This window comes from Anser cygnoides, chromosome 6, assembly GCF_040182565.1.
Source record: "Anser cygnoides isolate HZ-2024a breed goose chromosome 6, Taihu_goose_T2T_genome, whole genome shotgun sequence".
In the NCBI taxonomy this organism is placed as follows: domain Eukaryota; kingdom Metazoa; phylum Chordata; class Aves; order Anseriformes; family Anatidae; genus Anser; species Anser cygnoides.
In genome coordinates, this window is record NC_089878.1 from 27,431,488 (window position 1) to 27,453,613 (window position 22,126).

Below are 22,126 nucleotides of genomic sequence, written 5' to 3' on the forward strand. Positions count from 1 at the left end.
AAAGCTCAAACTGAAAGGGTAGCAATTACAAAAACCAGCCAGCTTGCACCATCCTGAGACTGGAGCACGGATGCACTGTGGTGGGAGGAAGCAGAGGCTGCACAAAAGGGCTGTGGGGATGGAGCTGGGATCAAGAAATACCCTTTCCTCTTTGAACCCCATCTGCCCCCATCCCCTTGGTCTCCTCCACCTCCCTTTGTTGATCTCTGCTCTCCCAGGGGTCGGGCTCAGTCCTTTAGACAGGACTCTCCAGCGTGCAGCAATATCTTCAGTGTTTTTCAGCAATATTACAGCAGAAATAAATGATTCCCTTGTTGTGTGTTTGTTTTTTAATTAATGAACACTAGTAGCAGCACAGCTGAGTAACCTCTTTAATGTGCAACAAGCATTACGAGAAGGAACACACAAGTCATGGTGAGATTCCAGTTTTAAAAAGAGATGACACAGAGGGTGTGTTACAGTGACAGGTATATAGTGGTTTAAACATCATTTTCTTAAAAATAAAAATACATCACCTCAGAATATTGCATACAAAAAGTAGACTTTACCTCAAAATAAAACTCTATCAAATCATTTAAAAAGTTACAAAAGTGGGACGCGTACAAACGGGGGTAAAATGGAAGGGCCTGGCTGTGAGAGAGCTGCCGGTGGTGCTCCCCAGGCCTGGGCTGTGGGACAGTGCCCAAGGCCTCTGAGGGCTCACTGTGACCCAGCTGTTAGGCTGGGCAAGGCAAACGAGACCTTAATTAAACAAATGTCACAGACAGAGGCAGCCTGCCTGACACCTCTGAGGGAAAGCATGGGGCTTGGGCCTTGTCAGTGCGGGCAGATTAAGGGTGGAGAAAGGGCCTGAGCCTAAAGGGAAAAGCTCTCCCTAAGAAGAGAGGATTGCCCCTGGTATTTTCTTCCTGTAGCAACACAGAGCGAGCATAAGAAGCCTGTCCAGCTACAAGTAGTGAAGAAATCCTAGGGGAAGGCGGTGGTGTGAGACAGGAAAAGCTCTCGTAGCAGAGCGCAGGCCCCCTCCCTGCCCGCTGCACCTCAGGAGCCAGCGACTGCAAGCCGTGTGCCAAGCCAGTACCTGCTCCAGCACAAACGGTGCTGCAGATGAAACACCTCGTCCTTGAGGGAGTCCGTGAAGTCCAGGAGCGAACCATGCTCATGAGGAAGGCTTTGAAGCCGCCTAGGAGAGCCCGGATGTCTCCCCCTTCACCTTCTGTTAGTGCCCAGAGGCAAACCCCAGAAGCCTCACACAGAGGCAGTTTGGGAGAAGGCAGGGGGGGCCCCAGGCACCCCAACGCTTCCTGCCCGCTCTGCTCAGTGCCGGTCAGGCAGTGCCAAGGGAACAAACGCCTCGTGGACGGAGGCCCAGCGGCAGGACTGGCCATGAACGTGCAGGCCAAGCCCTCGCCATTCCAGAAGCACCACAAGGGCAGATCACCCACAGGAGGGGAGAATGAGAGGCCCACCCCAACCTCTGAGCCAGAAAGCAGCTGAAAAGCAAGAACTAAAGTTTTCAAAAGGGATTTAGCTCTACGAGCCTGGAGTTGGAGTAACTGAATTAGAAATGTTTTGCAGAGGGAGGAGGCAGCCCCTGGAAAAGTGATCCTGCTACAACAGCTCTGAGGGGGCTGTAGGATAATCCCTCATGCACTGACCCAGGGCCACAGCACCTCTGCAGCCCCTGGCTGCAGCGAATCCCCACTGATCTTCCCTCCCCTCAGCCCAGGCCCAGCAGCTTCCACAGCACGGCTGCAGGACACCCAACCACAGGGAGCATGGTGCCTAAGGCTTCTGGGGTGGGTATGGTTTGCTCTAAACACGTTGTGATCCCAAACAAAAGGCAGGAGCCAGCACATCTGTGCAAATGTTTGCTTTTGCTTGTCAAAACTTTGGATTGAACTACGTTTCCTCCTCTATTTATTGGTTTCATCTGCCTCGAAACACAATCTGTAAGAATTATAAGCAGATCGACATCATCTGAGTTTTACTGCGCCTGCTGCCTTCTCTACTGAAACTCCACGCTCCGAAGTGACTCCTTGGTGCAGAGAAGCAGATTCTCCAGTGCCACCTACAAACAACAGGGCAGTGGTAGCAGTTGCAGGGAAGCGCACGAAGCTTGTGTCTGTACCAAAGTGCCCCCGCACAAACACGGCAGGAGGTGTCTGTGTGCCTCTCAGAGGTGTGCTCCCCTTCTGTGAGCCCAAGGAAGATGGTGGAAGAGGAACGTGTTCATTTTTGCAGGGCGCCTTCTCTCACACCCTCACCTATAGCGCGTCCCCGGCTCCCACAGCCTGGTGCTTCGGCAGTGCTAGGAGCAGTGACACCAGACATGAAATCAATACCAAACACAACGTACACGTGTAGCAGTTGCCTTGCCAAATTATTACCATAATCCATAATTGTAATCTTGGGAAACAAAATAAATCTAATGGAACTAAAAAGTCCCACCTGGAATGTCTTTGTCACAGATGCTAATTAACATTTGAAAGTGACCTAACGTAAAAAAATGAGGATTAACGATTAAAAATCTGCTGTCAGAGCATTACGGGACAGCTACGTTCTCTGTGCAAACTGTATAATCCCCATTCATATTTCCATGAGTCCCCACATTTAACAGCACTTCCCTTTCTACTAACAGACAATATACAAATATCAATCAAGTCAGTTTAATTATATTAGTGCAAGGCTATGCATTCACTTGCTAAGTTTACTGTAGAATAGGCCATAAATTAACATCTCCATCACCACGAAACTTCCAGTTCTCTACGCATTTGATAACTCACCCCAGCATTTCAGTGTGGAAATGCCCTCCAGAAACCCCTCCCTCCCTTATTCAGTCCATCAGCCCGTCCCCCCAGAGCTACGGCTGCAAACACAGATGCTGCCCAGGATTTTCTAACCCACTTGAAGATGAAAGACATCTTGTTCCTACGCATTTCTGAGCTGTCAGATGGTTTGAACACAATGCTGCAAACCTGAAGCCATAGCAAGCACGGTCCGTATCAGTTGGGCCTGTCTAGGTGTAGGAGCCAAGTCTGTGAGTTTCAGGCATGTTAGCGCCTGCTTTGCAACAGACTGCTCATACACATGTAAAATCTTTTGGGTCTGCACCTTCCTCCAGCTTGCATGATTTTCTAAAAATCACTATTTTTATACATATTAAATAGATGGGACCCGTCCCTCTAAAATTGATTTGGGAACCTGGAAGCTTTTTGCCACAGTACTTGCACTGCCACCAACACGGGGGAGCAGGCCACTTGGCAAAGCAAAGAAAAAGGAAATTAAGGGGTAAAAACAGGGAAGAGAGACAGTAAACAGTGCCCTAAGCAGAGCCAACTTTTTCTAAACCTGAGCTTCCTCATTAGCAGCATGAAGGCTAGCGCAGCTCCAGAGCTAGCAAGAAGAAAAGCCAGCAGAACTGGAAGATGAAATTGGAGTTATTAGTGAGCCAAGCAGATTTAGAGTTATTAGCAAGCCAACCAGAAATCCGAGAGGCAGCCCAGAGTGTAACTACTTGAAATGAAGGTCTATTAAAGAGAGGGGAGCAACTACAGTGCATCCTCCCTAGCATTTTCAGTATAAAATATAGCACAACTATTTGTAGTTCAAGGGGTTCTGCACTGCAGGGAAAGATTGCTCTCCTGGGCCATGAACTTAAGTGCCGTGAAGAGAAATAAATATTATAACTTCTCAGAGCACCTTCCTCTGTTTGCAAGTCAGAGGTGAAGCAGCAGCCAACTCCAGCTACTCTGTGACAGTGCTAGACAATGTCTCATTTAGAGAAAAACCCAAACAAATCCTGCTGTTACTCATTCACAAGTTCTAGAGAGAACTATCAGTAATAGATACCATTTACCCATGGCAGATCCCAACAAGGATGTACCTATCTGATAACCCTTATCCAAGAAATATTCCCAAAGCTTCATTTGGGTTACTAACATGAAATGTACTGCTCCTCCAGAGGAGGAAGATGCTGACTATCACAAATGAGGATAAGTTATGAGAGATCTCAGCAAGTACATTTGCAATCCCTACCTCCTGTCCCAAGCCAGACTTGCTAATCTAATAAAGACCTAAAGATTGTGTGCCCGCAACGCAGCAGTGTCCTCAGCAACTTCAAGTAATTTGGGAGCAATGCTTCGGTTTTCACTCAGGAAGATTTCCATCAGATTTGCTGGGAATTCTGGTTGAGGCTAGACTGCAGACTGGTGCCTGCAGTCATGGCACGGGTCCCCCTCCAGAAGTGTCCTGTTGTACTGCTCGGCTCTGGATAACATTTCTGTTTCGATGCAGAGGTGCTGAGGGCTGTAATTAAGACCACATATTACAGTGCCCAAGACAGACACAGAAACTTCTATCAAAAGCATCTAAGGTTCAGGAGAGCAGCGAGCAATTCACAGCAAATCAGGAAAACACTCAACAAGGCTTAAAACAAGATGTTCAGTCTTCTCCCCTGACAGTACAGAGAGTCTAGATTTGGCAGCACTGACAAATATTTTGAATTGTTCACGGCTTTCTGAAACAGGAAGAATAGGTTATCGTCTGAACGCTGCCTCAGGTGCTCCTCCACCTTAAAATAGTCTGGACAGTGAAAGAATTAGAAATCTCTGTCACTCGGGACAGTGCCTGAACTGTGCAATTTTAATCCTAATATAGCTACAGTAAATTGCAGAAGTAGAGCTCTGAAGAGCCATCCGAGCTTGCAATTCTGCCATGACAATGCAAGTACAATCAAATTCTTGGCAAGCAATCCTAGTTTTTCAGAAAACAATAGGTAGCAACAGCTACTGGATACTGAAACTATTCCAGACACTAAAACATAGTAAAAAGGAGTTGGACAGTTAATTCCATCCATCTGAAAAACGATGAAAGGATGATGCCAGTGGTTCTGAATGTGATAGTTAGATCGATTAAGTTATCTCTATGTAGGTTAGCTCCATTGTCTACAAAGAACCTGTTCTGAGGGGGAAAAAAGATCATTTAGTCACTGATACAGGCAATGAGCTAAGTCAATCTTCTGCTACTTACTACAGTAAATACACCTGAAAACATAAAAGCAAGCTGTTTCATGGCATCTGCTTTATTTTGCTGCACAAATACACTCCTGAGCTGAAGGTATTAGTGGCATGTTCTCTCTGAAAAACGAGAAGACAATGAATGGATACATGTCGGATAGGTAGCGCTCAGATCAGGTTTTATTTGAGTGAGTTTACAGTGTCTGTATCACTCAAGAGTGGCAGAGGAGAGCCCCACGTAGGAGCAAAGGGCGTTTGATTCAAACTTCTATCGACGAAGAACTCTGCACACCAACCTCCTCTAACATGTGCACGCACTCCATATTATAAAATAGCTACAGTAGGAAATCATTCACCCCCTGAAAAAAATAAACCATGTCACAGACAGCCTCTGTATGCATTTTTGTTCACGGCAGTGACAGGTTTAGTTACAAACAGTGGCATACCACCACCATCCAGAGACATAATTATTTAACATAAACCTATGTAAACACATACCCTTATATAACTTATATATATTATTATTATATATATATAAGCTTTATTTGTGTATACATAGATATAAATATGCACGCACACACACACACACACCTAGCACAAAGCATAGAACACACACATGGGGAATACTGTAAATAATGCTGAACTGAAATCTAAGCAGATAATTAAGAAATTATTAGCAGGTTTAAAATTGAGTTAAAAAACTATTCAAAGTGTCTTCAATATTTATGTTCAAGTAAGGGCCAGAACGACCACAAATCACTGCTGATAAAAAGAGCTGGCATTATATTTCCCATATTATGCCAAAACCCATGAGTTATTTTTCATTGTCAAACTCATTGTCATTTCGCCATCAGGGCACCTCAACAAACTATAAACATGTTTTTAGGAAACCGTGATTTTTAAAGACTTGGGTTAACAAAGAGTATTGCTTAAGCACCCTCAGTTATAAACTAATCCTAAAAACCATGCACACCTTAGGGTATCAGAAGAGAACAACCAGGACTTGAACATCCACACCAACAGTATTTAGCGGCATGAACAGGTTTTCACAGTAAATAGAAAACAAAAGGCAGTATTGGAGACGGGGGATGGAAAGGTGAGACAGCGGTGGCCTTTAGAACAGCAACACTTACCAAGAGTGACTCTACAGTAAACTTCTGAGATACCACAGATGCTATGCATTGAGGACATACAGAGCTGTGGCAGTAGTTCAGAGGCAACTGCTGGTTGCAGTTGCAGCTACGTTTCAGTGGCAGCTACGGCTATCGTTCAGCATACATGTGCTCCAGGGTGACAAACAAACACCTCTAACAACATCGCAAGGATTGACTGGGATTTTAGTATGGCTAAAAACCCTGGTACCAGTGTCTTATATCAGAAATCACTTTATTAGAATGTAAATGTAGTGTACAGCACCAAATTATTTTAGCTTAACTGTTTAATGGACATTTGTTATAGAAGTGACTAGCAATTTAAAAGAGATTTATAAAAAAAGATTTTTCCTTTTTTTTTTTCTTTCCTTTTGTTGAGATTATTCACTATACTTATTCTGATAGAAGACTTGAAGGTGACTGGTACCCCAGTGTGTACAACCTTGAGTTGGCACACACACACACACACAGACTCACACATCTCACTGCTACATGAACAGCCTTTTAAATAGAGAACTCCAGTTCTGACACTGGTACCTGTACATCAGATATATTCTCTTTGTGCATTTCAGGCATCTTTATCACCACCCAAGTTCCATGTTTATCTGCCCGCAATTAATGCAAATCAAGGGGGTCTTGAACATAAGAAACAACCTGTCCCTCACCCTCTAATAAAGCCATAATTAAGTCTTGTAATTTCTTTGTTTTTCCTCTGGTCAGCTGTGCAAATCCAGGAAGATGTGCAGACTGCAAAATCAACTTTCAGTCTCTTCCAACCAGTCAGCAGTCCTGCGTTATCAGACAGAGACAACGACGTCGAGGTAGAGTCTGTCGTAGGATTCTCGGAAGCACAGGATGAGGAGCAGGCTGAGCAGACACGATCCCGGCAGGCACCAGTTGAACCAGGAAAACTCTGTAAAGCGGAAGACAGACTCGATCTCAGAGTTTCCAACATGCCCCGTGTTTAAAGCTACCTAAACCTGTAATACTCCAAGTTAGAAACATGGCTGGTGGGTTTGAATGAAGTTGCTGTGTTCTTAACAAAAACTCGCCAGCTCTGCAATCAATAGATTGTTAACATGGTCTATGAGACTCCTCCACGAATGACTTCTATATATATATAAAACCAATGCCTCCAGCTAATGTTAATGCTTCTTATTCAACCTGTCAATGGAGAATGGGGGGTGAAAAAATCTATCCTTGCTAATGGAGAATAAACCACTTCTGAACACTCTACTCATTAGTTCTTTGATTTCTATGGATTGAAAACTAAAACAAATTAAAAGCATAAGAAGCAGCGGGGTTTGATTTTGAATCAAACCTGCTACATAGTCTGAAGAGGGAAATCTAATTCCTCTGACGAACCTTGTGAGAAGTGCAATCAATGCAATTTAAAACTAGTTGCATGAACAGTTCCTCAGAAGACTCTTCAGCTGATAGACAAAACATACTGTTTTTAAAAGCATATGTTCCACGTTCAAGAAATCCTATTTTCTGATATTTGACTACAATGAAGTAGTTTTATTCAAAAACAAGTGCACCACAACCCCTTTTTTCCTTTTAATTCTGTTAATTTAATGAAGCATTACTTTTACTGGAAACTATTTTGTTTCATTTAAAAATATATATTCTTATTGTTCTTTTATTATTATTGTTTTATTTATTTTACAGAAACTAAATTCTCCCTCAAGGTCTGAATAAAACATAATTAAAACCTCAGCACCATTACTTTCAGAAATCTAAAATTTATATTGCTAATAGAGAACGCACAATTTACACTACACAATGCAACGGGTAAGAGTCAGAAAACCTGAGAAACCAACCCCCCAAAACCAGCAGTCTTCAGCAACACCCTCTCCCCAAAAGCTTACAGATTTGGTTAGGCAGTAATCTGGTTAATAAAATGTTAATAATTTTTTCCTAGGCTTGCAGAAGACTACATTGTTCATGGGCAAATGCTTTGCTATTTTCTATATGAAGCGATACCCTTGCTTAATTGGACTAAACATATTTTAACCCATATATCCGAAAAGATTACATTTTCCTTTTGAACCCTTCACGTGTTTTGTGGCCCAGAATTTGGAGATTCATGCTAACATATTGATCACACAAAGCTAAAGGGTGATTTGGTTTTGTTTTTTATTTGGAACTCCCTGTAGGAAACCACATCCAGAGATTGAGGCTTTTTGTCTCAAAACACAGCAATAGAAAATATGCTGAGGTTTCTGAAAGGTTTTCATTTCCCCTTCTTAACTGAGTCAGCTGGACCAAAACCTTCACCGCACTCTGAAGTTTCAAGGGCTTGGTTCTTTTGCAGCCTTTGCAATGTCAAAGTATGAGAAGAAAAAGAAGTAGAATTAAAACTACTGAAAGATTATTTGGCTTAAAAAGCAAGACTGAGGGAACAAGATAAACTTGACTGAGTTCTGATTTACTCAAACTTCTTAGATGCCATTAGAAGATGTATTTTAATCAAAGGGAAAACAAGTATTTAAGATCGTTATCTAAATTCTAAAGGATTTTTCTTTTATCAAAGGAGCAATAGCATCCACTGGCATTGATCGCCTCTAGCAACCACATAACATTTGTAGTTTTGATCACTTCTGTTACTGCATCACTGCGAATGGATCATCCTGAGCACAAACAGATGTTCCTCCTCCTCTGCAGAAACAGGGAAAAGATTCCAAGCCTATGGGTATACTAATTTCAAGTTTACCCTTACCTGTATTTACTGATACATGCTGGGGAAAGATTTACTAGAGGAAAAAAATGGCCTCAAATACCCTATCTATTAGGGAATAAATTCACTGTACCATAATTGTTTAGTCAGAGGGAAGTTAAGACAATGAAAACAGTAAGATGCATTGTATCCCAATCCTCAATTATTAAGCAGTTCAGAACACTGGACTGAAAAATGATGAAAATATCCTCAGAGTATTCTGTATAATCTTTTCGGCTCAGGCAGAAATGTTGGAAATAACAGTATATGTGAAAGGAGTTCACACCAACTAATATTAAGCATAGAAACATTTTTTTAAAAAGTCGAGACTAAACATCAAACCACCAGAGGCTGGTGTGGATAAATGGATAAATTCTTTTTTTTTTTTTTTTTTTAAACAATGCATTTTGATGGAACCTTGAAAAAAAAGAAAAACAAGCAAACAAAAAAAATTCTCTCTTTTGTGTTCACAGAACATAACTAACAATGTCATCGTTAACCTGCTTACAGTTCCTTGTCAGAAAGATGCACAAACCAATTTGAAAAGTTGCCCCACACTGTGACCTTCATAATTTCAAGCACAATTCATGCTGAAATTTGTCAGTGTCCTCTAGGTTATAAAACAAACCATCTTAAGTAAATGCTTTGATACAGAAGTTCTCAATTTTTAATCCTTCCACAGCAAAAGTAAAACACTGTTTTGCAAATCTTGTGCCACGAAACAAACATTTATCGTGACAACAAAATATAAACCCAATATCTACATCTTCAAAAACCGCTAATAAGGACCACTTCCACTTTAAAGAAAGACTGGTTCTTGTTTTGCAGCTTGGAATCACAGAACCATGCACAGAATCATGTAGGACGGAAAAGACCTATAAGGTCATGAAGTCCAACCATGCACCTAGCACTACGAGTCCACTGCTATCCCACGTCCCTAAGCACCACATCCACGCATCTCAAACGCCTCCACAAATAGCGACTCCACCACCTCCCTCAGCAGCCTGTCCCAACACCTAACCACCCTCTGAGAAGAAATTCTTCCTGACACCCAACCTAAACCTCCCCTGGTGCAACCTGAGGCCTATCACTTGTCACCTGGGAAGAGACCAACAGCCTTCTCTCTGCAACCTCCTGTGAGGTAGTTATAGACAGCGATGAGGTCTCCCCTCAGTCTCCTCTTAAATAGCAAGTTTCAAGTATGAGTTCTGAGGAAGCTAATAATGCTCTAGAGATGAGACAGTCTGAAGAAGCTGATGCAAATATCAAACAATGCACCGTTCTGCCTCACTGGGCCACTGGATTACCTAAAGGAGTATTTTGTCTTTGAGCAGTGGTCAAAAGAGAGGCTCTCTCTTGTCCCTAATGACATGCCCGACTCACTGAACAGAGCTGACCACAAACGGGGCATTTCTTCTCTGACCCTCCTGGGCCACACATTTATACCCTGAAGCATGAGATTGGATTAGCTGTGTTTTGGTTTTGAACATGCATAGATAAAAACAATACTAATGGCCATATTATCCATTAATAATAAGCTTTTATAAAGTTTTAAAGTAAATATTTATCTATAAAATTTATAAAATTCTAAATAGTTATAAAAATATGATGATTGTGTATCTTGATGGTTTCTGGCTACAATAAATTCTAAGTGGTACATGACTACATATATCTTGCACAAAAGCATCTTGGTTTTTTTATTAGCAAGCATGTAGAAAAGAACAAAGTTACTCCTTACTACTACAAAGGGGATTAGTGCGTTTGGTTATTAACAGAAATCGTATGTGCAAATCCTCCCCTTACTGACAAGGCTACATGTTCATGGAGAATTATATTTTCAAAGTAACTTGTATTTCTTACCTGTCTGTATTTCTTACCTGTGTGGTAAAATGTGAGGAAAAACAAGAGCACTCCCATAAACACATTACTCAAAAAGGTGACAACTCCACAGGTAATTCCTTCTGGAACGGGGTAGACCGTTTCCACAAAGAGCTCAAAGAATATTGGTACGCTGCTGTTGAGAAATATACCCAACAAAATGCAGGATGTGTACAGTGTAGCTGCAAGAGAAACAAAAACAGCTGTTAATTTCACACTGGAATTATTTGTCCATATTTGGAGCTCCCAAGAACACTAATATTTGAGCAACTGAAAAATGCATAAACTTATTTTTATCCTGTTTATCATAAAGTATATAACATACCACTAGTTTCAGGCAGAAAGGAAGCACTGATTTAAAATAAATAAATACATCAGAATAACAGATTTTATTATTTTTTTTAATTTATTTTTTAACCTGAACCTGCAAAGACAAATTCTGTGATGTGGAATTCAATTGTAGAAGCAAACAGAACAGTATTATGAATGCAAACCTTCAGCTACAGTTTGATTTCTCTCTGAAATGAACAGTAACTGTTGTCCTATACACAATTAGAAAGGGGAGCAATTAATGCTTTGAATTGGAAATGGACATGGATTAACCTTTTGGCTTAGTTCTAAAGGTCAGAACTAATTTTGCTTCCATTTTACAAATAAATACTAATGATCTACCAGATATCAAGACATTAGTATTCATCGTGGCCTGAGAGGCAACATGTTGAATCTCTTTTGGCTTCAATAGGAAATGAAGGGCACCCAGTGCCTGGAAGGAATGGGACATATTTGATAATGCAAATTTTTCCACCAGTGTGTAACATTTTTCTTGAACGAATAATAGAAGAATACAAATGTTTCTTCAGTGCCCTTAGATATGTTGCTCTATGATTTCTGACAATGCCAAATACTTCACAGTGCCTAATATCTTATCATAGAGTCTTAATATGCTTATATTATCTACTATTAGATCTATTTCTGAAAAAGAAAGAAAACCTCAAAAGAATTTAGTACTATTTAGCACAGACTTATTTACATTTCTAAGTGCTGTCTTGGGAAGAAGACGACTTCCTGACCTGCAGCCTCTATAATCTGAGGTTACCAGTCAAGAAAACAAAGCATAAAGAAGCAATTTGGAAGGCTTGGAGTGCGGACAAGTCTGGAAGAATTTCTGAAGTTTCCATCAAAATGGCAAGAAAGTGAAGAGAATTTTTTTTTCAGAAGCAAAAGTGTTAAGTCACAGGAAAACTATTTATAACATCTCACTGCATCATAGTGCAAAATCCTTAGACAATTTTTGTCGTATGGATATATATGTTTATATAAAATAGAAAATCTTTTCTCAGTTTTATTTACTTTCTTTTGTCTTATAAAGGGGAAAACTGAAAAAGTTCTGCTTCATCTTCTGTTAAGCACTGCTAAGCCTTTTAACTAAGAAACTGTTAGGAAGCAGGAAACTTGAAAGAAACTTAAAATTAAAAATAAAAATATTCATTTGTTAAAACATGAATTATGGGAAAGAGAAAAAAGCATTAAAAGATACAGCAGAAAGGGCTATCTATCAGATCCATCATCTGATGTGGTTTGCTTCCAAGGCACAGAGACATATTTCTTTCTCTACAGAGGATTTGACTGGACAAGAAAACAAGGACAGAAGACTCAGACAGAAAGCTGATATAGATGGCATAACTTCAGGAGGGTCAACTGGCCCCCCTTCCTCCACTCCCTTCCCCTCCCCAAAACATACCAGAATGCTTTGAGTTGTTTAAAATAAAAAAGATCCAAGGTAACTTTTTATTTTTCAAATTCCTTTCTTATAAACTGCAGAGTGAAAGTCAAAGAAACTGATGCAAGGTATGTTCCTACAGTTTGCAGAGAGCAAGGAAAAAAAAAACTGCTAAAGAAAAAAACACAACCACCACCCTTATTAGGAAGTTCTTCCTAATGGGTTTTTCTAGGTTAAACTGAATAACTGATTTTCTATCTACAAGTTCCTTCGATTTTTGCTGGAAGTCCTCAGTATTTAAAATTTCATAAACTTCTCTTTGAACCCCTGCTTACCTCAAACACAGCACATTGCTCTAACTCTCTGTAACTGCTTTCAGATGTACCCAGCAAATGTGAACATTGCATTCGGCTATGTGAAACCTGTGTCGGCTTGAGAAACCAACACATAAACGAAATGCAAGAACCTCTGAAGGCAAGCAAACATCTGCCTCTCGTTACCCTCAATTAAAGACAGCCATAGGTAAATACGGAATTCTGTATTAGAAGCCTCAAACAGTGGAAAACGGTGGAAATAGTCATGAAGCTGCTCACAGAGAATGAGCACCAGCAAAAGTGGAGGTGCTTACACACTGCAGTGGAGGCAAAACCCCTACAGCACGACTGAAACCTCCATAAACTGCAACAGCCGGGACAGGGGGACTGTGTGCCTCTGAACAGAAAGGATCTCTAGACATACCGTTTTCAGAAACTCAGATCTGCTCAAGCTGAAGACAGCAATATGCATCGAAGATTAACAGCAAATTATCAAGACCTCCTATTTTATCCAGTACAGTAGGTACAGAAGTTTCCATAAAACAAATAGCACCCTCCCAAACCAATCTGATAGTCTAAAAATATGCTAGCCCTATTACATTATTGCTCATCGCTTACTAAAGCATGTTAAGATGATTAAGATGACTAGTCTGTAAGCAAACAAACAACAACCGTACTTTAGGAACTGCATCCTTATGTTTCCTTGTCACTTCAGCCCGCTTTAGCCATGCAAGGACACCCACCAGCACACAACATGCGCTTCCACGCTCCCAGGACCAATGCAGCTTTAGCATTACCTTCTATTTTCCCCCAAAGTTTACCTGCCTCACGTGCACACTGAAAATTGCCAGCTGAGTACCAATTTGAAAGCCTCTACTGAGATCACAGATAATACATAAAGAACAAGCTGCGTGTCTACACGCACACACATTTGGAAACCAGTAAGAGGAAATGTCAGTGCAAAATTATAGGTAGAATATAGTGTCCAGTAGCTGCCAAGTTTTAAGACCTAAAGGAAATGGCATCTTTTAACTGGTAAACCACAAAAAGCAGCTCTAAAAGTGAAAGATGACAGCCTAAGGGGTTCTCACTTAATGGGTACGTATTGTAGTGATGGGAAAGTGTTTTTATTCTGCGTTTCTGTAAATCATTCGGGGTCCTTCTGAGTGCTATACAAATAAGCTTATTCCATTAACGTGGTGATTAAGTCACAAATCCAATTGGTCAACTAGACAGGAAGTCAAAGATAGATATTCAGTTTCAGAAAAATAAGTTACAGGAAGAAGTCAAATAAATAAGAATTCAAAAGTAGTTTGGCTATTTATTTCATACACTAAGTAGCGCACCTTATTTCCACTTCAAGGGCACCAAGACACCATCGCAGGGAGAATGCCACCTATTAATGGAGACCATTTCCTTTCTACTACAGTGACCTTGCACTGAACGAACACAAACAATTACCATGATTTTATACTGTAGAAGAACAGCTGCTAAAGTTACAGTAAATGTTTTTTCAATTAAGACAATCTTGACAACAGTCATTGGAAATGAATATAAAAATTTGAAAGTGCTGACAGGAACAACCAGAAAAAAAAAGATGATTTATCAAGAAGCTAATATTATGCCCTAAAGCCTATCAAGGACAACAAGCTTGCACGTGTTTGGGTAGAAGCATGTGCTGGGGAAGTATGTCATGCTGCTAATATGAAAAAGATTGTTTTTTCTTAGGAAAAGGAATTAACTGTCTGTGAAGCTCTGTGCAAAGGTGTACACCAGAGAGAGTGGCAGGTGTGGGCACCCATGAGTAAGGGAACTGGGCTGGGTTTCTTTAAACTACGTTGACTAATGTCACATCTTAAAGATCTGTGTGTGAATTAAGCAGCTATTTCACCAAATGGCCAGCGCAAAAGGAGCAGGAAATGCAAAACACCCATCCAAAGCACAGCTGCTTTAGAGAATTGGCCTGGAGCTGCCCTGGCAGGAGGCTCAAACTCCTTTTAGCCACGTAATATTCCCGCTTGGGGTGTGACGCAGCTCATGCTATTTCTCCAGTGCCTATTTTCCTTCTCTTTGCCAGGAAGAAAGCAAGGAACCAAATGCACCTTGATAACATCACTGTGGATGTTACCATTAGAAGAAGCAAGGTGCTGATTTGGGACTGATGTAGCCAGAGCGGCTTAGCACTAAAAGGAGAAAAAAATTAGACTCCATCCTGGCTTCCTACCTGCTGCAGGTCTTTAGCTCCAGGAGGGCAAATAGATGCCTGTATCCCAAAACAGACTCTTTTCTTCATGCTACCTGCTGTGACAAGAGCTTTGTACCAAAACCAAACAAAAAAATTAGGAGTTAGAACAGGGAAGAAATTTAAATGGCAGGGTACGCTTGTTTGTTCTCAGATGAGCTTCCAACACAGCAGACGGGGTCTCAAGACTCTCTCAGACATTCAAACCAGCTCCCAGAGTTTCCCAGAACGTCCTGCAACATGTTGACAAATTTCCTTTTAAATTACACCATCACTAATCTATAACTTCAAAGACAAATCCGAAACTAAATGAAATTAGTGGAAGGACTTCCACTAATCTAAATGTTTCTTATCAGCCCATTGGCACATGCATCTTGGCTGATTTCTAATCAGACATTATGAAATATCACTATTTCATTACAGAAGTATTTTGCAGATAAATTTCCTAGAGAAATGCAGATACTCCAGAGCAGTATCAAGTGCAAGGAAGTGGTACAGCATCTGCTTCCAAGGTCCTTTGCTAGAAACAATTGAATACCGTACATTTCTTAATAGTTCTCAGACAAACTGAGACAGGACTCGTACAAATTCCATATAAATAAACAGGGAAGTAAATACCACTGAGTATGTTCTCATGGGCACAGCATATAATTTAAACTGAAGCCTACAGAGATCTGGGGCATTTTATTATTGTTGATTATAATAGCATCCCAAATGCCACAATGAAAGGATAACGCCTTCTGCGGATGAATGCTTTGTGGACAGTATCTCCACGACTCGGCTAAACAATTCAAAATTAGTTCCTATCAAATTCCCTAAAGTCTGCTAAAGTGGAAACAAACTTCCCTATTACTTAATTCTTGCTACTGGCCAAGGTAAGAACAGTCATTGAAGAAGTCCCCCTCAATTTTTTCATGAGAAATGTGACTGCCTCAAGGTAAGACAGCAATTTTTACTATAATTCACTTATAGGAGCAAAAAAACAGTAGAAGAAAGATGTCCCTGTACTGTGTGTTTATAACATCAATATGTTTCATTGCATAAATTTCCATCCCAGCATGTGCTGATCAAATTCTTATCTCATGAGATAGTTACAAAAGTAACCAAAAATCTGATCAAATTGGATTTGTTCTATATACTTCTCAAGGGAAAAACAAGTGGAACTTGCTTTGAAAGCAGAGTATTAACTTTAGAGAACTAAAAAAAAAAAAAAAAAAAAAATCACAGAAAGTGATCCTCCAAGAAAAGAGGGGAGAAGAATACAACTAGAAATAATATTTGATGCTTCCTCTTGATGGGTATTTACAGTGGCCATATTTACAGATATTCATCCCTGAAATACTCTTCCCAAATTTGTACACTACCTCTAACGGTGGTTTTTTTTTTTTAATTGCTTTCAATTAAAACCCTTAGAAGAGTGCTCAAAGAAGAACAAAATTAATTGTGGATTTACAGGAACAGAAGCCATTAGGAAGACAAAGATCATTATTCCAGTCTTATGAGTTGGAGCACAACAGGAGGGGGGTAATACAATTTGTCCACAGCTATAAACAGGTTAACGCTGAAGCTAGGAGGAAAAAAAAAAAGTCTCCACGCTTTCATGCCACCTTTTTTATCCTCTGAGGCAGCATGCTTTATACTTATTAAGCACATCTTGTTTATAGTACAGAAATTAAACTCAAAGAATAAAACAATCAGTATTAAATAATTAACATCTCTCTTTTTCAACACTGCGCTTTGTAGATGAGGGCGGGGAGACAGATGTGTTTATAATGTTCAGTCTGGTGAACCTGAAAATAAAGTTTAGACTGCTTAACCTAAATATAGTCATCAACTCGTGGAGTTGCCACAGTATTCTCAGTATCTGCCATGCAGCACTACTAAAGATTTTGTAAAGCAAAATTCTGCTGAATGTGCTCACATAAATATTAACTCATAAATATTCTTGATATGCTATGCTGAAAACATTCAATCTGAGCTGCAAGCAACTAGTGCTGCATATCAATTTTTGGAAAATGCTAGCATTTGTATCCAGAGATCCTACCAGCTATACAAAGTGGCAAGATACCGAAACTGGCGTTACAATGCGTTACACAATTATTTTGGGTCAAAGCATCCCATTGTACATAAATTCACATAATGAAGTTCAGTACAAAGCAAACTAACAATGGACTTGGCACAGAGAAACAGATCAGCAGCTGCATTGGGAATTCAATGGAGAAAACTATTTTAATGCTCAATGTCTATATAAAATTATCTCTGAAACTTGCTGGAAAATGCAAATAATATACATTAAAATTAAAATTTCTTAAAAGAAAATTCAAGCTTGCTTAAAATGTAAACTGATTTCAGAACCCAGGGTTTTTAAGAGCTGTGATTAGCTGATGAGAGGTGTTTGAGACAGATGATATAGTAGCTATGATAGCACTATATCATTACTGCCTTGCTTTTTTTTTTTTTTCTCCACACTGGCAGTTATGGTTCATACATATGACTCCAAATACACTTTCGTAAAATCTTTTAGAGATATATTAAGAAGTCAGCAAGTGAGAGAAAACTTGTCTCACTGTGGCAGGAGGAAAACTCGAGCATATTATGGTAGTGCAGAGCAATGCATGCATGACACAATACAAACAATGCTAAACAGTATCATTTAAAGAAAACGCAATGCAGTCATTGATTTTTAATATCTGCATTAAAGGTCTCCATTCTAAGTAATTACGTTTTGTAGGAAATATCTTTAGATGATGTTGTGCCTATTTACAAGGAATTAGGAGAGTATTATACAATGTAAGTGCAGAAAAAAAACGTTTTGCTGTGACCATTTTCTCCAATACAATTCTTCCCCCACTATTTAAACGAGACACTACTACAACTGCTACAAAGTACACTGATTAAAAGAGGTTTTATTTGTTTGTTTAAAAAAAGGTCTTCAGAGATTTTCTTCTCCTTCCTTTATGATGAATAATTGCCCAAACTCTCTTATCTTAGCATTTCAAAAGCATGCCTGCATGCAAACGTACCCATGCAAGTGCTTAGTCTGGTGACCAGATGAGACGGGCAGAGGGTTTTCAGAAGAGGGGAACAAGCAAGTATGCCACAAAATATCCATATACCAAAGGAAAAGGCTATTTTTGGACCTAGGGAAACCACTGGCAAGGTCTACCTATGGATGCAAACGTTATTTGTGGATCAATCAGGTATTGGCTGAGATGAAGGGGATGATGATGTTCTCTAACCTGCCTTCATCTGTAGGGTAAAGCTTTCCTTAACGCCTGGACCAGTACAACAACCTGCACGAGATGTCTTGCTTCCTCATCAAAATCACTGTCCTGTTGCGTGGAAGAATGGAAGAGCTCCCTTATAAATGTACCAGCAGCCCACCAGGTCATGGGGTTACTTTAGGAGTTTCTAGACACTGCTGAATGTGTCAGTGCTTGTGGTTTTGTGCGGCAAAAGCTGACGTTCAAGAGTACAACGCTGGAGGCAGAACAAGAGAGGAGGGGGAAACCAGCCCCTCAGGGAATGGGAGCTAGCGTGGCTGGAAGGGAAAACATCCTTACAAGATCAAAGGTATACCCACACAAGTTTCCGCAAGGGTCAGTTTTGAACCTTGTTTGCTCTGTCTCAGTATTTGAATGTGTGGATCAAAATCCATCCCTTGCTGAGCAGCACTGCCAGGCCTAACACTTGTGCTCAACCTTTTGGTTGCATCAAATCCTGTCGTCTTCAGTAACATAACAATCCCTGCTTCGCAGCAGGTGTTCACTAATGCCTGCAAAGTAGCTCTAGGATACAAAGCATTATATAGACCTTTACTACTAATGCTACAAAGCAAACAAACAAAAAAAAGCAAATAACACACGCACAAAAAACCAACAAACAAGAACGCACCACGATGACGGCTGCTTTAGCTCTGCCCATCTTCTAACCATACAAAAACACTCAGAGGACAACTACCTAGAGGTCCACTGTCAACCCTGGCCTGCTGAGTACGAAGAGCAACTTCTAACTGAACCAGCTGTGTCAAACCACTTCACAAAGCCACTAACCAACGGCCTGCATTTGACCTCCCATATTTTGGCTGATATACTCTACATCCCAAACTTTTAATTAAAAGAAATAAAAAAAGAAAGAAGCTCATCAAAATCAATTCAAACGTACCATTTCTCTCAATTACTGTGGAACGCACGGGTCATCATCATATTGCATCATTATGTTGAGGAATAATCTAGCATGAAGTCCCATAAATTAGCTTAAATAGCTTGTGTGTTTTCATCCATAACAGCGTATTTCATAGAGATATACCACTGCTTTTCTGTGTACAAGGATCTAAATTAAACAGGCGCGTTACATCTATTTTATATGAACTTTAATGAGAAAAGGCTGATATGGAACCTCCCCAACCTACCTATGAAGTTTAAATATTATGACACAGGAGAAAAAGGAAATATTATTTGGTAGCTATACATCAGGCCCTGAGGCCCAGTGCCTGACACCTTGATTGACTCTCCCCCTCCCTCTCCCCAAGAGGAATGCACCATATTGATGGCATTTCTATTCAAAACAACCTTGTGTTTTATAGGAAAGCTTTCAACATTTACAGTTACATATAGAACACAGACAGAAAACTCTAAAAGATAATTTACAACTCAATTTAAGGAACCATCCATTTTAGAACAAACAATAAATGCATGAACAGAACAATCCAATCCCTATATTTTTTATCAGAGGATGTTAGTTCAGGATACTTCCTATCAAACGCTAAATACCTTAGGTATTTTTACGCCTTGATAGTGGCAGATCTTTCAAAAAAACACAGAAATACCTAAAAACAAATATGAATTCTTATGGAACCTATATTGCATGCTGAGTACTTTAACAGAGTAAAAATCAGTTCCACCGGTTTTGTTTTGGATCATTGGTGAGTACATACATAATGACTTCCACCTCTTGAAACCTCTTTGCTTCATTCTTATGCATAGACTTGAAGGGGTATTTATGTGTTTGGCTTGTTGCATCAATTTAGAGGATGGAGTCACTGTAAAAATTTACGTTACTGCAGGCTTGTAGTGATGAAGCAGACAAGCACAAAAAAATAAGAGCTTTTATTGCATTTGTTTTATCTTTGATGGAGAAGTGTAGTCATTTATTATGACAATAGCCACCGTGAAGTCTGATTTATCTATTAAGTTAGGTTTTATTTGAGTGGAAGTATTTTTGAAAAAAGTTGAAATTTTAAGATAAATCACGAATTTGACCAACCACCATCCAGATGGTGTTTCTCCTGAATTGATCATATATTTCAATTTGCTGTATCCATTTCTAGTTTATAGTTGTGACACATGCAATGCACCAAGGACATTTACTGAAACTCAAAGTTAATTTGAATAAAACAGCATTTTATAGACTACTTTCCACAACAACTTCTTTCTTAGAAATAGGGTAAAAATATTTCTCCTATAACACGTATACTTGCGTATCACAAAAATGGCACTATATTTAAAATACAATTATAATCCTTTATTAAATTATTAAATATATATTTTAAATCTTGATGGTTTAGTTTAGTAACTCAATACTCTGCTGAGTGAAAGTCTTGAGACCACAGGTGCAAAGAGGAAGGTGAACAACAGATTTAAAAAATTAAGCAGTGCTTGTTTTCAAATAAGGGCACAGCCCATTGGAAGCTTCAGCTCTGATCTTTTCCTCCACTTCTGCCAACAGCTTTTTCCCCATCCTTTTGAGGTGCAGGATGAGTTAATTTTGGGCTGCAGTAGTTCCCTGAACCTGCATGCGGGGGGGGAAGTCAGCACAGTGTGGAGACAGATAAATGAAAATACCACGACTCACTTTGGTTTAAACTGCAACACGCTTCCAATAATTAATGCAAATTTCAAAACCCTAAATTTCCAGACATGTCACTGTTTTTTCTTATATGCAACACTACTCCCATTCTTAGGATTTTTCTTGTTTTATTTCTCACCATTGTTATTACAAAACATTCAAAACAGAAAAGCACTCAGTCCCAGAATAAATCTTAAATGTGTACTCTATGTTGTCATAACTACTGTGGGCTTTTTTGTTTTTAATCTTTTTATGAAGTTACTAAAAAGATACCACAGAGATTTCAGATAGGTTTTCTAAACCCTTTGTTTGCTCTTGGTAAAATTACTATATTACTAAAGATACTAAACCAGGTTTTATATATATATATATATATATAGTTGATTTAAGATTGTAAATATTTATTTGTACTACCAATTATAAATAATAAAATAATTGTCAATACCTGTGGTTAAAGGCAGATGAGTGACACTAGTTAGACAGGTGAGAGTGAACCAGGTTGATGCTAACGTTGCTCCAGATAAAAGCAGCAACAGTATAAATTTCAGCATGCCCCTGATAAAATCTGCAAATCTAAAATAAAAGCACAGATGAGAGCAGTAAAAATGTTATTGTTCATATTATTTAAAATGTAACGCTTCACAATTCATTCATTAAATTCTCATTAAACATTTTGGAAACTGTAAACACGATTTAAAAAATCGTTTCTCATTTTCAGAAATAGGAAAAAACTTTTTATAGAACAGTGGTATTTCTAGATGTCAAGAGCCACGGATTTGAAATAACCATGAAACAGTAGTCATGAAATAACCAAAACAGAAAAATTCTCAAGGCATCAATTGAAAGCACTTGGTATACAAGAATGGTTTTTTCCCCCCCGCATTTGTTGGGCACAACATCGCACCACTACTTACACCGCTGTTTTGTCTCCCTTGGCAGACTCGCTGCACAATTAGCATATGAGGAGGCTGATTTATTTCATTCAAGACATAGTTAAATTCAATGATTCATTCCTATGGGAAATGACAGAACTCCCAATACCAGAGTCCCTAGATGGATGATAACAAGGAACATCTTTTGAACCCTAAAATACATTGGTGATGAAGCTCTCAATGGCTTAGGCAAAGCAGGAACTCTTTACACATACAGTCACTCTGCCAGTGGCTGTTTTGGGTTGAAATGTTCCAGAAACCACACATCTGCATGCCACGCCTCTCCTACACACGTGCTTCAGTGA

At 39.6% G+C, this 22,126-nt stretch overlaps 1 protein-coding gene across 2 annotated transcripts in view; it reads right to left on the reverse strand.

Annotated features, from left to right (window-relative positions):
• Positions 1-353: 353 nt before the first annotated feature.
• SLC49A4 (solute carrier family 49 member 4) overlaps positions 354-22,126 on the reverse strand; it is a 67,509-nt gene continuing 45,736 nt past the window's right edge. The window contains exons 7-9 of one of the 2 annotated variants that reach the window (XM_048072231.2): positions 21,335-21,462; positions 10,766-10,948; positions 354-7,082 (exon numbers count right to left, since the gene is read on the reverse strand). In XM_048072231.2, coding sequence (XP_047928188.2) covers positions 6,967-7,082; positions 10,766-10,948; positions 21,335-21,462 — 427 coding nt within the window. In that variant the 3' untranslated portion in view covers positions 354-6,966. Of the gene's footprint in view, positions 7,083-10,765; positions 10,949-20,574; positions 20,833-21,334; positions 21,463-22,126 lie in introns of those variants that run through there. The other variant, XM_048072232.2, reaches the window with a different exon arrangement.